Genomic DNA, 12,978 nt, shown 5'->3' with positions numbered 1-12,978 from the left:
CAAGGGCCGAGATGGCGAAAACCCAAAGGTTTGGGGTGTTTTTAATATACCTTAACGGATTGGGGTGTTCCTTTGCTTCTCCCCCGTGCACGCATGCCCTCGCCAGTACGGGGTTTAGTCATGAAACTCGGCTTCCGTTTTCCCTGCACAGCTACTGTCGGGGGAGGCTTTGGGGAAAGTGCATGTGATGGTCCTGGAAACACCATAAATCTTTCAGCAGTCCTGTAAGGCAGCGCTTAAAACGACAGCGGTTGGTAGTAGTAATCCTTCAGGGCTGGTGAAATAGCGGCTGCTTTGTGCTTAGCAGGCTTGGCCTGGGCAAAGTGCTTGGTGTGCTGTGATGTACAGATTTATAAAGAAAAAAAAAATAAAAATTTATCAGCTGGATCAGTGCGCTTTGGCTTTCTGAAGCGTGTGGATTCCTTAACGTGTGTCTCTATCTCTTGGACATGCAGAAGGTTTTTAGGGGTCCTTGTGGAGCTGAGGCTGGGATTTCTGCACCGGTCATCAGCTGCTGGGAGTCCTGCAAGTCCTTCAGTACAGCCCTAACACATAAGGACTGAATGCAGATTGATTTCGGTCCTGATGTAACAAAATCTTCAGCGTCTGCTTCTTGCATGAAATCAAGAACGTCGCCTAGCCTTTGGCCAGCTTCTGAAAACCTTAGTTCTCTGTCTTCGTTTTCTTAAGCTGTAACATAATAAGCCATATGATGGCTTCTCAAAATACTTCTTGTTTTGCATACTTTCCCCACAGCAGTATCTTTGATAGCAACTGGAGGAGATACCAGCTGTTGATTTCTTTATTCCGTATGTTCTTGTCCTCTCTGGATGAGATCATTGCTAATGTTTAAGGGGTACAGGAGAAATAACTCGTACACAATGTCTTGAGAAGTTATGTGTTACCCATGTTAGTCCTGGCTGACTGCTTTAAATGATGGTACAGCTTCCTGATTTGGAAGGTACTGTGAGACCGTCTTGTATAATGTTTACGTAAAGGTAATGTGCTTCCTTGTTTAGGGAGAAAAAAGTATAAAGCTAATCTGGAGAACAAATGCAGAATTTCTGAGGAAAAAAACATGGGCATGCCCAAAAGTATTCAGTGTTAACAGTTTAAAAGAGTGTAAAGATTTGGAATTCTTGTTGAAACTTTCTTCTTTCTCTCTCTCCCTTCCCTAGGAGCCAAAAATGGTTCTTAAAAAAAAAAGTTTTACTTCTTGTTTCAGCAATTAATGTGAATATGCGCTTGGCAGAGACTTAGAGGACCATTCGGTCTTATTTCGACCACCTTGTTGGTCATCTGCTTTTGCTTTCCTGTGAGAACATGAAGTAGATATAACTAGGTTTCAGTTAGTTATATACATCTTTGTGGATTGAACTAGGGCCACTTGCTATCTGAACAAATACAAAGTCGGTTTAGTCTTGTGTGAATCTCTGGTTTATGGCTCAAAATTGCACCATGTCTTTGCTTGACTTGTAGGGGTAAGCAAAAAGTCACTCAGTGTTCCTGCTGCTAGGAACGAAGATCAAACTTTTGTCTAGGCTATTTTTGCTACTCATGCTACATTTCAAACTTCAGGTCCCCAGAATGTCTCAAAATGTGTTGTTGCTCAGTTTTTGAGGTTAAACTGGTGACGTGAGAATGACTGTTTCATGTGTACCAAATTCATCTAATTGAAGCGGGTTCTCTTGGTTGAGAACATAGTGTAATTTCTCCACAAAACCCCAGAATCACACTGAATTAGTGAAGTGTCGTCTGCTCTGGTACATCAAAGCAGATTAGTGCCTAATTCGTAAGAGAAAGTGTGGGCTTTTGTACTAATCTTGTTGAGTTTCCTGTAGAGCAGCTAATGTGTTTTGCAGTCGATTGTGAAGAAATGTTTGTGCAAGGTCAAAGGATGGTCTCTCCTAGTTTCTTGTGTTTGATGCTGGTCAAAAGTTCCTGCCTAGGGAATGCTGTAGTATGGTGAGGACAAACATCTAATGCTCATAACCGATTGGTGCCTGGAGCAGTATTACGGGTAAACTGGTAACGTCCCCTCTAGCTGATGGTAGAGTTGTGTAGCTAACGTAGATTGTGTGAAGAACCGCTGCCTCTTGAACCTGCTGTCTTCATTTGCCAAGAGAACTATGGGGTGTAGGAAGAGATAGCAAATAGAAGTCCTATTGCCCTTTGCCAGCCCCAGGGGATGCTTTAGGCCTTGTATTACATCCCCTGTTGCTGTTTCTTTTCACCCTGCTTTGCTCTGTTATTCTTCCTGCTTCTGATCATGCTTGTTACTGCTGTTTATGCAGTAAGTTATAGTGGGCATAAAGCAATACGTAGTTTTTGGCATAATATCTCAAATCCTAAACCAGATGGAATCAATTTGTTAAAGAGTTCATTTTTTTTTTTTTAAATATGGATTAAAAATGCTTAACTTTTAAAGAAGTGAAATCAGTGATTGGAAACTTTGCAGTGACAGAAACCAAAGTTGTGTTTGCAAGAGTAACATTTTAAATACCTGTTAGTATTTTAGTGTAGTAGTAATAATAGTAACTATGCTATGTATTTTTTAATAAACATTATATTTTGTAAGAGCTGTCTCTGCTTGTTCCTCACCTGATTTCAATTATTTGCCAGGTGAACAACTGTCTTTTTTTGTCATTGATATTTCTTGTGTCTCTAATACTTTATAACTTCATGGGAGCACAAATGTTTTTCCCCAATGTATAGTGTACAGCTGTGAGTAAATACCACACTTAAAATGGAGTGTCCGCTGTGTAGTAACTCACCTAATTCTTGTTATTCCAGAGTTTTCTTGGAGGCTTTTTCGGTCCTGGTTGTGAGATTGATGTTATTCTTAGTGATGCTGAAACACGAAAAACAGCAGAAATCAAAACAGAAGATGGTAAAGTAGAAAAGCATTTTCTCTTCTATGATGGAGAATCTGTTTCAGGAAAGGTAACTTTTTTTTTTAAAGTGACTATTAATGACTGTACTGATTCTGGCATGCAGGTGCATATAGGAAGTTAAATGAAAAACTGATAAAAGCAAGAGCTTGCAATTTCAGTGTTTTCCTAGATACGGTCTTTCTAACCGTAGTCATTCAGGCAACTGATAAAATGGAATGTTTTGAACAGTGGCTGTTTCTGGTCATCTTGTATTTATGAATGAGCTTTTTGTGCAATCCTGTCGTTGCTTCTGACAAGAAAACTATTCCAGACTGGATCCCTCTGCTTCCCCTTGAACTCCAAAACCCACAACCTGACACGTGGAACAGTAATTTTTGGCTGGTGCAGCCAACCTGCTTTGCATACCCCGAAGCTAAGCCTTACGTTTCGTACCCTGAAGTGGTTTCTGGAATTGCATGAGAGGAGCAACATATAAAGTTCAGCTGGCTGCTGAGTCAACAAGAGTTTTTCTTCTTGGAAAAAAAAAAATGAAGTTGAGATTGCCAGAGGGTTTCCTCTACTTTTAGTATTGCACCTAGGAACTCCTTGTCGTCACTCTGGTTTTACTGGAGCCATTCTCATTCTCCAAATATTTCTGTTATGGTTTGCTTTTCCTTCAGGAAAGGCGAGCCAGGTATTGGATTGTGAGATTGACTTCTAAATACCTACTTTGATCTTGACCAACCTGTTGTCACTGGGTATCTTCTTGCTCTTAAGATACCTTCCTGTGCTAAGATCTTGGTTCTCTAGAAAGATCCTTTCAGGGATGTGAAACTCTGACAAGATGGGCCTCAAACTTGAGAAACTGAAGGAACTAGCATTTGTACGCTCACTGGCCTGAGCACTTCTTGCTTATATCAGCAATGGCTGAGAGGTGCCTGGTGAGTTTTGGCTAACACAAGCACAGTGGGATGAGGAGGTTTGGAAGACCAGTAATTTACTGTGTGACTTGCCCCTACCTCTCTCCTTTTCACCACAAAGATACATTATTCAAGTGGTTTACTTCGTACTCTGTTATCAATGATGGATTTTAAGCTACAGGAGTGTCTCTGGTCATCGCTACCTCATAAGGAAACATTATATATGCTTAATATTTACATGTTTCCATAGAAAGTAACCTTATGGAATCTTTTCTTGTGAGGCAAGGTCTGATAGTGAGAATCGAATTCAGAAATGCAGATCTCATTATCTTATTTTTCATTGACTTCTCTAACACCAGTACTTAGCTGTTTGCTGAGGAAGGGACTTAAGTTCACTTGACTTGAAAGGGGTGCACCTCATGGCAGTTCTTTTTGGACTTCCAAATGTGACTGTCGGAAGATGCTTTCAAGCTCTCTGCTTTCAAAGATGGCAAGGGGGTCATGACGGGCTTATGTGAACTCTACTGAAGCTCTGGCTTACATCTTAATTTTGGGACTTGAAAGATTCAAGCTTACTTATTAAATTCAGTCTCATGGATGATTAGGTTTTTCTTAAATGCTTTTGTGGCACCTGGGTAATGCTTAATTTCATAAGCAGCTGTTTGATTTGGTTGTTTTCAAGCTCAGATAGTGCTGTTGAGAAGAGGTCTTAGTTTTCGTAGGCAAGTAGTAATGTACTTTCCTTTTTACCAAGATCACGTGTTAGAGTGAAAGTGTTTTAACCGGTGGTTTTTTTGCCTTGGTAGGTGAACATCTCCTTTAAGCAGCATGGGAAGAGACTAGAGCACCAAGGAATCAGAATTGAATTTGTAGGACAAATTGGTGAGTTTTGAAGCTATAAAAGGGATGTTAGGTGCATGTGGCTTATGGAACTTTGCACTTGTGACTGTCAGCAGTTTGGCTCAAACATTGCAAACCAATTGGGTTAGTGGGTGACAAGTGCCAAAGGAAGATTATATCCTACTCATTTTAACACAAGTGATGTACTAATTTGTGCTAGTCAGAAGATCATTGAGAGGGAAGATACGTACGTGTGAGGGAGAACTGGGATGGTGAGTGTTCCGACTGTCTCAGACCAGTTTTGATTAAGAACCACTAGAGATTTCCAAAAACCAAACTTGTTACCATGGTACACACGGTTTCTGCTTCGTATATTTCAGACTATTAATTTTTAACTAAAACACAGTCTTTCCTCTGACTATAAATGATGAATGACCCTGATGTAAAAAGCAAAATCAAAGCACTTTTTTTTTTTTTCTGCTTATGCCTTGTTTTGCCTGTATTTAAGGTTCCAAGCCAAAATACCAGGTGCACCTACTGTGCCAGACTAATTAATTCTTGTCTTTAATTCTGGCTCTGGAAGAGAAGCAGCATAGAAAAGAAATGATGGGGCAGCCTATAGGAAAACACTTCTAAAATAATTCTTTGGTGGTTGGTTTTCTAAAACAGTTTTTCACTGTTAACATAAATTAATATTGAAGCTTCAGAGGATCTCTGTGCTTTTTAGCAAGATAATGTGGTATCAAATATAATTTTCTTATAACTGTATCTAATTCTGGCTGGATTTAAACTATAAAGAATCTTGATCATGTCTAACTACTTACCGCTCAAGGTAACCTCTGCACCCTTAGGCTGATGCTAAAATTTCTTCTGTTAGAGGGCTGTTTGCATCATTGTCCCCCTTGGAAGTAAATCTTCACGTTTCAGCCTCATATAATTGACTTTGATCAGAATGTCACAACTTCTCTATTTCTGATCAGTTGGTAGGCTCCAGTACCCTATGTCTGAACTGTAACATATCAGGTATGACTGAGTTCTGGCACCTGCTGCTTTATGCTTTGAGGTTTTGATCAGCAGGGCCATAAAAGCAAACTTTCAGAATAAAGCAACAGCGTGATGGGAATGAGACATCTAGAGGTAGGGAAAAAACAGAGCTTACATATGTCAGCTTCATTTAGTCTGTTGTTCTCTAATAGCTCTACAGGCTGTTCTTCACCTGCTCTGCATAAATTTTATTCTCTGAATGACTTCAATTCGATACAGTATTTCTTGAATTTTGTGTGTTTCTGGGACTTGCCATTGTGCTGCTGCTTAGAAATCCTTAGACATTTTTAATCTGTGGAAGTGGGTTAAGCTACTTCTTTTTGTACTTGTCCATGTTTTCTTGCATCCTTTCAAGTTCTAATACAGGAATACAAAAAGCATCCCAGTAGTTGTGATCTGTCTCTGTGCTACTTGGAGACCTGCTCCAGCTGCATCTCAAAGACATATTTTAAACCATCTCTTCAGAGTACTACTTTTCTGGTTGGCATAAAAAGTATTGGCTATGCCATAGTAAATAAGCTTTGTATTATATAAATGCTTGTTAGAGCAAACAAAGTACACCTTGGATAATTTGTAGTCGTATTAGGAAATAAGCAGCTACTAGTTAGTGTCAGTTTTTACCAAATTAGCAATGATAAACTGTGAAGTTGGTGTGTTTGGTTCATTTTTTTTCTCTTCTGAAAAGCTTCAGTCTCTGTAAAACCAACTACCACTAATGTTCTTGGCTGATATTTTCACTTGCGAATTGTAGAGAAGCTTGTTTTTATATGCTAAAGTGTTCAGATTTTTTTTTTTGTGGTAGTATTAATTTTTTTCTAACTTTCTAAGTTTTTATCTTGGTGAGAATTGCATGACAGATCTAGGGATGCATAATAATGACGCTGGTCTGGGAGCAGGAGATGACGTTGCTGTGAAAGTGGTGTGTCTATGCATATGTATTAAGAACTTCTTTGCCATTTGATTGTAGACTAGTAGTAGTAATAAACCATATAGGTGGTGTTGATCTGCGGGATACCAGTTGGGATCACTGGCCTGTCCTAAATGAGCCAGTCTTGATGTTGCTTAGATTTTGTCCCTCCAGCAATAAATGCTGGAAGCCAAAATCGCATGATGCCAATTACAGAGAACGCAAGGCAAGAAGTACTTGCTAAAGTGTCCTTAAAAAAAGATGCCATGCTAGTGAAACTTCAAATATGTGTTCTGTTTGTTGCAGTTAGCTCTTCAGGAATGCTTACTGTAGGTGGCTGAAACTGAAGATAACTTCAAAAAACTGGATAAAACATTTGGTCAAATATGTGTAATTTAAATCAAATTAATTGCTTCTCTTGCCCTCTCTTACCTGCTCCTCCCAAATTAGAGACAGCTTTGTTTGCTAAAAACAAACACTGAAGCATGTTTTCCTTTAACTTCCTCAACTTTAGAGCTCTTCAATGACAAAAGCAATACTCATGAATTTGTAAACTTAGTGAAAGAACTGGCCTTACCTGGAGAACTGACCCAAAACAGAAGCTATGACTTTGAATTCATGCAGGTTGAGAAGCCATATGAATCCTACATTGGTGCCAATGTCAGACTGAGGTTTGTAACTCTTAAGCCTTCTCTCCCCTCTGTCCCTGCAGCAAATTCATAATTTAGTAGTTACGAATTTATCAACTTCCCTCTTCCCCTTCCTCCTTTTGGATTTCAAAATTTCAGACATGTAACAGCCTGTAGCTGGTGTGCCTTGAGTGGAGTTGTTGGGGCCATGTTATAATGTAGTCTTTTCTACTCTATTTGGAATTGCTCAATGTAGTTTGTGTAGATTGAATTCTTTCAGTTTAATCAAGTGAAAACTGCCCATAGCTCTCCTTTAAAAACCCCAAACACAACCAATCAACCCCCCCCTTCAAATTTCCACCTATAAGCGTTTTGTCTTGTATTTTGGTATCTTAAGTCTTTTCTGCTGAGTCTTAAGAAAATGTACTCTTGTATTTCAAAGAATACCTGTACTTCAGAACATAAGGGCTTGTATTTATGCGATTCTGAATAATTATGGCTAACTTGGTGACATTTTTCCTAGGTATTTTCTGAAAGTGACAATAGTGAGACGGCTGTCAGACCTGGTGAAAGAATATGACCTGATTGTTCACCAGCTTGCTACGTACCCAGATGTAAACAACTCCATTAAAATGGAAGTAGGCATTGAAGACTGTCTTCATATAGAGTTTGAATACAATAAGTCAAAGTAAGTGTCACTTAGAACAAAAGGTGTTCACGTAAATGTCTTGGGAGAAAAAGGTAGAGTATGTAATATTTGATGAACAACCTGGCATCTGGAGACTTAAAATGTAAAGCAACGTTGTCGATGTATTGAGCTGTTTGGTTACTAATTACGCAATGGCCTTTTTTGAGGAATACTTGTCTGTTCTGCCTTCAGTACTAATAGGGAAGTCACTAGCAAATATTTAAGACTTCATTTCTGCATTTAAGCTTGTTGAATATAATTACAGTACTTCCTTTACTAATAGTGCAGTGATGGAAAGGTGCTAATTGCACTGGTCTGAGATGCTTAGCTCAGTGGGGGGAGGCAAGCTCTGAGTAATTAACAGTCCAGATAAGGTAACTGCCTGTGTAACTTGTTTTCAAGAAGGTGTCTTTATTCTTTAATGACAACCCCCATTCTGTTCTTTTAAAGGTATCACTTAAAGGATGTGATTGTTGGAAAAATTTATTTCCTCTTAGTGAGAATAAAAATTCAGCACATGGAGTTGCAGCTGATCAAAAAGGAAATTACTGGAATTGGTAAGAGAAACAAAGCCCAAAAGAAGTGGCAACTTGTCTGCCGGTTGAGCGTTATGCAAACCTGGAGAGTGGGGTCAATAGCTGCAGCTTTGACTAAACCGGTGCTCTGTGTGCTTCTTTCTCACTGGTGTTTGACTACCATTTGCATTTTGTGCTTTGGTAATCATATGTGTTGCCTACATTACCTGAGGTCTGTGGCATTGTTCTAGGATTGTGAATGTTGGGCTAGCTTCACAAACCATTGCTAATGGAATTTGGGCATAAATATGCAGCAACTTAAGCAGCCTTGACAGTTAATGAACACGAGAAAAGGTGTAAAATGCATCCTGAAGACCCCCTTGCCGCTGAGGGTATTAGCTGATAAAGCAAGCTTGGTAAAGATTAGTGTGAATATCTTTTATTTTAGAAATGTGCCATTTTCAGTCAGTCTAAAACTGGTATGATGGAAATATCTAGAGGCTTTGAAGCAGAAACAGCTTGATTATTGCAGGTCAGGCTTGCGCACCCTTGAACAAAGAAGGCAGTAAGAGCTTGTGGCTCATGACTTCACTCTGCAGTGGCTGGGATTCTAGTGAGCTGCTTGTGTGGGAACTGAGAAAGCCTCCACAGCAATAGAGGAAGGGCAGGAAGCTCTACTTTGTTGGCTTTTGTGGCTAAATTAGGTACTTGGGCTTCTTCATCCTGAGCTCTGGAGAAAGGTGGCTCTTGTGCTAGGTGATAACTCTTCAGGTTTCTAGTCGGGACATGACCTAAAGTGTTGGTCGCTAGCACTGCCCACCAAACAGAATTGTTTCACAAGTCCTACCCTGCATGCTTGTCCCTTATTTAAAGCCTGTGTGCCCAGGGCTCCTTTGAAGCACGGGCTACTGCCTCTTCTGGGTCAGTGTGGGGAGGAGAGAGTAAGAAGGAGATGCTCTGCCTAGGAGAGGGTTTTGTTTGTTTTAGCTGCGTGTAGCTTACATGCAAGACAAAAGCAAAAAAAAAAAAAAAAAGTGGTGTTGTGTAATTTAAATGCCGCAGAGTAGAAATTGCTGTGATAAAGCTTTGTAAATGTTTAAAACTGAAGCCTGTGTTCTCACAGAAAACTTATTTCACCAGGACCCAGTACCACAACGGAGACTGAAACCATCGCAAAGTATGAAATAATGGATGGCGCACCGGTTAAAGGTAAATAACTGTGCTTGTTTTAAAGGGTAAGCATTTTTTGAGTTAAAACTGTATTTAAAAAAATCTGGAAGAGGGGAGATGACTTGTATAATTTTTTTCTTGGAGAAACCACACTTCTCCTTAGATTGCTGAAATGATAGTGGATTTTCCTATTTGAAGCAGATATTTTTATTGATTTAAGGCATTTCACTTGGGGTCCTAGTAATTCTTACCCTTTATTTTACCATTGGAAATTCTATGACTGATCCTTTTATCACTTTGGTTCAAACCTGGCTCCATGGTGTAGACCAGCTCTAGAGAATTCAAGATATTGATCCTTTTGTCTTGCCTGGCTACTGTCGCCTCTGCAATGTTTGTGGTATTTTTTGGTGGTGGTTTGGCTTTTTTTAGTTTTTTGTTTGTTTTTTTTTAAGCAAGGAAAGGGTAGAGACAGTGCTTGGGAAACTGCCTTTTTTTTTTGCATGTCTTCTGAAACTACAGTAATGACATCCAGTTTTAAGGAACTAATTGAATCTTTTTTTTTTAAGGTGAATCGATTCCTATAAGACTGTTCTTAGCAGGCTATGACCCAACTCCAGCAATGAGGGATGTGAACAAAAAATTTTCAGTGAGGTACTTCTTAAATCTAGTGCTTGTGGATGAAGAAGACAGACGATACTTTAAACAACAGGTATGGTTGGTCTTGTTGCAGAACTGTCTGGGCTGTTGCAAATGCTGCCTTGAATGCTTAACACATAAGAAGCCACCTGTGCTTCATGTATGGCTTAAGCATTTCTGCTAGTGAGTGTATTTGGATACTGTAAAGGAAATATTAGCTTGCAAAAAGGAGCCACGGGGGGGTGATGGGTACTATTTCAGCGAGGATATGATGTTCAGTGCCACAGAACAACGTTGCATTGTGAGTACCCAGACGAAACACTTTGTGGGTAAAATGAACTGCAGTTGCATTTGTTCACTTGCTTGCTTAACCTGCTGTGGATAGATTCCCCTCTCAGCATTAGCCTGGGCTCAAAATTGCAAAACTGTAGTAAGGGCTAAGACATTTGACTGAAAAAGTAACAAAAGTTGAAGAAAGGAATAGTGAAGAGGGTCACTGGAATGAAGCTATGTGGATTAGATCAGAGTCTTCCTTATAAAGAATAGACAAGGCAATATAATGAAATATGGAAAACAAAAGATAGGTAGAGCATACAATGGCTATGATGGGTTTGGATTTTGAGAAAAGGAGGAAGAAAAATTTCTTGAACTCTTCAATACCATTAAAGTGGGGAGTAGGATTGATAAGGAAGAGCTCCAGATTGATAAATGTTCAGGCAGCAACTAAATATAAACTTGTGTTTATTTTTTTTGCATTGTCTTTCTGTTACTTTCTGTATGTGCTGCACTGTTCTGTAAGTAATGGGGATGCAAAGGTTTTTTTTGTGGGTGGTTTGTGGCTTTGTTTCCCCCCCCTCCCCCAAGTCTTTGCCTATTAGGAACATAAGGTACTTGATACTGCTGGCTTAGTGGTACACGGTCACTTCAAAAGTGTTTGCTTCTTCAATAGGAAATAATTTTATGGAGAAAAGCTCCTGAGAAGCTGAGGAAACAACGAACAAACTTTCACCAGCGATTTGAATCTCCAGAATCACAAGCATCTGCTGAGCAACCCGAAATGTGAACTGGTATAAGGTGAAAAACTTTGTGATGCTTCAGCAGGTTAAAGATGGCAGCAGCCTGTGGGAAAAGAAGGCCAAAATTCCCATTACAACTGTCTTCCTTCATCTTGCAGTGCTGCATTTACCATACTACTAAAGCGTTCTTCAGTTAAACATTCAAGTATGTATATACATTTAAAATAAAGTGCTTTCTCAAACACTGGAACTTTCTTAAGCTACTATTTTATACTGCACATTTACTTTTATTTGATAATGTTATACGCACTTGGATATACATAAGCTTAAATCTAGTTATTTCCATGCATGGTAGGCTGGCGTATTTGATTTTTGCTGATCACCTATACAGTGTAGACTAAAGCATTTCCCTTCTCTCATGTTGTTTATTGCATGTTTCTTTCCAATGTTGCTTATTTGCTTTGTTTTGTTTTGAAACTACAGTAAGACACAGTTGACTAAATCACACTAAAAATCGAGGCTTACGGTGGATTTGTCCTAAGACTTCTAATTGCTGTGTTAGACAGGGTTTAACTGAAACTGCATGTATATGCACTGTGACTGTGGTAACTGTGGAGCCTTCAGACACCTTACCAGGGTTTCTAAAAAGCTTTGAATCTGTCAGGAGCAAAGAATGTCAGGAAGCATCTTTGCCCTCCCTCCCCCAATTCTTTCTCTACCGTACTTCTCTGAGCTTTTCATGTGAGTCACTCCTGACTTTTTGGGGGTTTGTTGCCCAGTAACTAGTGACTGTAGAGACGTTGTCGTGATTTTACCTTCCGGTGGTGAAGCGGGTAAAGCATTTGAACGTAATTATCTCTTGTTGATGAAATAAATGCTGGTAACATTGATTATTTTGCAAATATGTGAAACTATGTGGTTCCTCCTGGCTTCATGCTTCCACTGTCTTCACAGTCTGTCTCCTCGCTGCCCTGATGGGAGAGGGCAAATGTCCTCAACGGACGTCCTCCTCCTCGTCCCTCTGGGCCTGTCACGAGGGCAAACAAGCTTTTTGTGGTCTTCTGGAAAGGTATCTTGAAGTCAGGCAAGCCTTGAAATTGCTAGAAGCTTGCCTGGCACAGCAGATCGGTTGTCTTAATCATCTCATATGCATTTAGCATTTGAAGAAATAGCTTACAGGAGTTAGCCTTCATCTGTTCACAGCGGAGCATGTCGTCTGTTATCAGATGTGTGGCTTGGGCATAAAGCAAAGCCTGCTGTGCGGAAGGCTGCTCGTGCTTGTAGTTCACTTGGCCTTGAAACCAAGACTTCTCGACTCCGGTGCAAGCGTCACTGGTAACCTTACTTTATGAGTAAGTAAATAATGGAATTACATTTCTGTAAGAACTGTTTTATTACTGTGGCACTTTGATAAAGCAAAGACTCTGTGTACTTTACGCTAGGATACTTCTAACGCGGATATCTTTGAATTGAGAGCAAATTTAACTCCCTCATGTAAGTGCCTGTTCAGAAACTTAACGAATAAAGTAAAAAGCCAAATATTTTCGTGGTCACTTGCATGTTGTAATCTGGAAATGATTCCATAAGATTTTGAAACCTTGATTGTATTTAACCAGCCTCAGATTGTGCAACCTGTGTAACAAACGGGAACCGTACTGAGCTGCTCTTTGAATTAAAAACAGCTGTATTCTCACTAACACCGGCGTCCTCTTCGTTGATGGGCTCTGCCCTTGCGGCCGT

General features: G+C 39.8%; 2 protein-coding genes across 2 annotated transcripts in view; both read left to right on the top strand.

The window, feature by feature from the left end:
* The first annotated feature begins 6 nt into the window (after nt 1–6).
* VPS26A (VPS26, retromer complex component A) lies at nt 7–12,935 on the top strand. Its single transcript, XM_035892584.1, is given in 10 exon segments — nt 7–1,918; nt 1,921–1,965; nt 2,794–2,943; nt 4,600–4,675; nt 7,099–7,255; nt 7,737–7,901; nt 8,352–8,458; nt 9,557–9,625; nt 10,153–10,295; nt 11,172–12,935. Coding segments are annotated over 10 exon segments (1,095 nt in total). The 5' UTR covers nt 7–1,849; the 3' UTR covers nt 11,286–12,935.
* LOC104124622 (ATP-dependent RNA helicase SUPV3L1, mitochondrial) overlaps nt 11,368–12,978 on the top strand; it is a 46,190-nt gene continuing 44,579 nt past the window's right edge. The window contains exon 1 of the mRNA XM_035892575.1: nt 11,368–11,443. The gene's annotated coding sequence lies outside the window, so the exon portion shown is untranslated. The remainder of the gene's footprint in view (nt 11,444–12,978) is intronic.

This window comes from Egretta garzetta, unplaced genomic scaffold (genome assembly GCF_000687185.1).
Source record: "Egretta garzetta isolate BGI_Z169 unplaced genomic scaffold, ASM68718v1 scaffold204, whole genome shotgun sequence".
NCBI classification, from domain to species: Eukaryota; Metazoa; Chordata; class Aves; order Pelecaniformes; family Ardeidae; genus Egretta; species Egretta garzetta.
The sequence above is the reverse complement of the archived record's forward strand: the minus strand, read 5'-3'. Positions and strand labels throughout refer to the sequence as shown.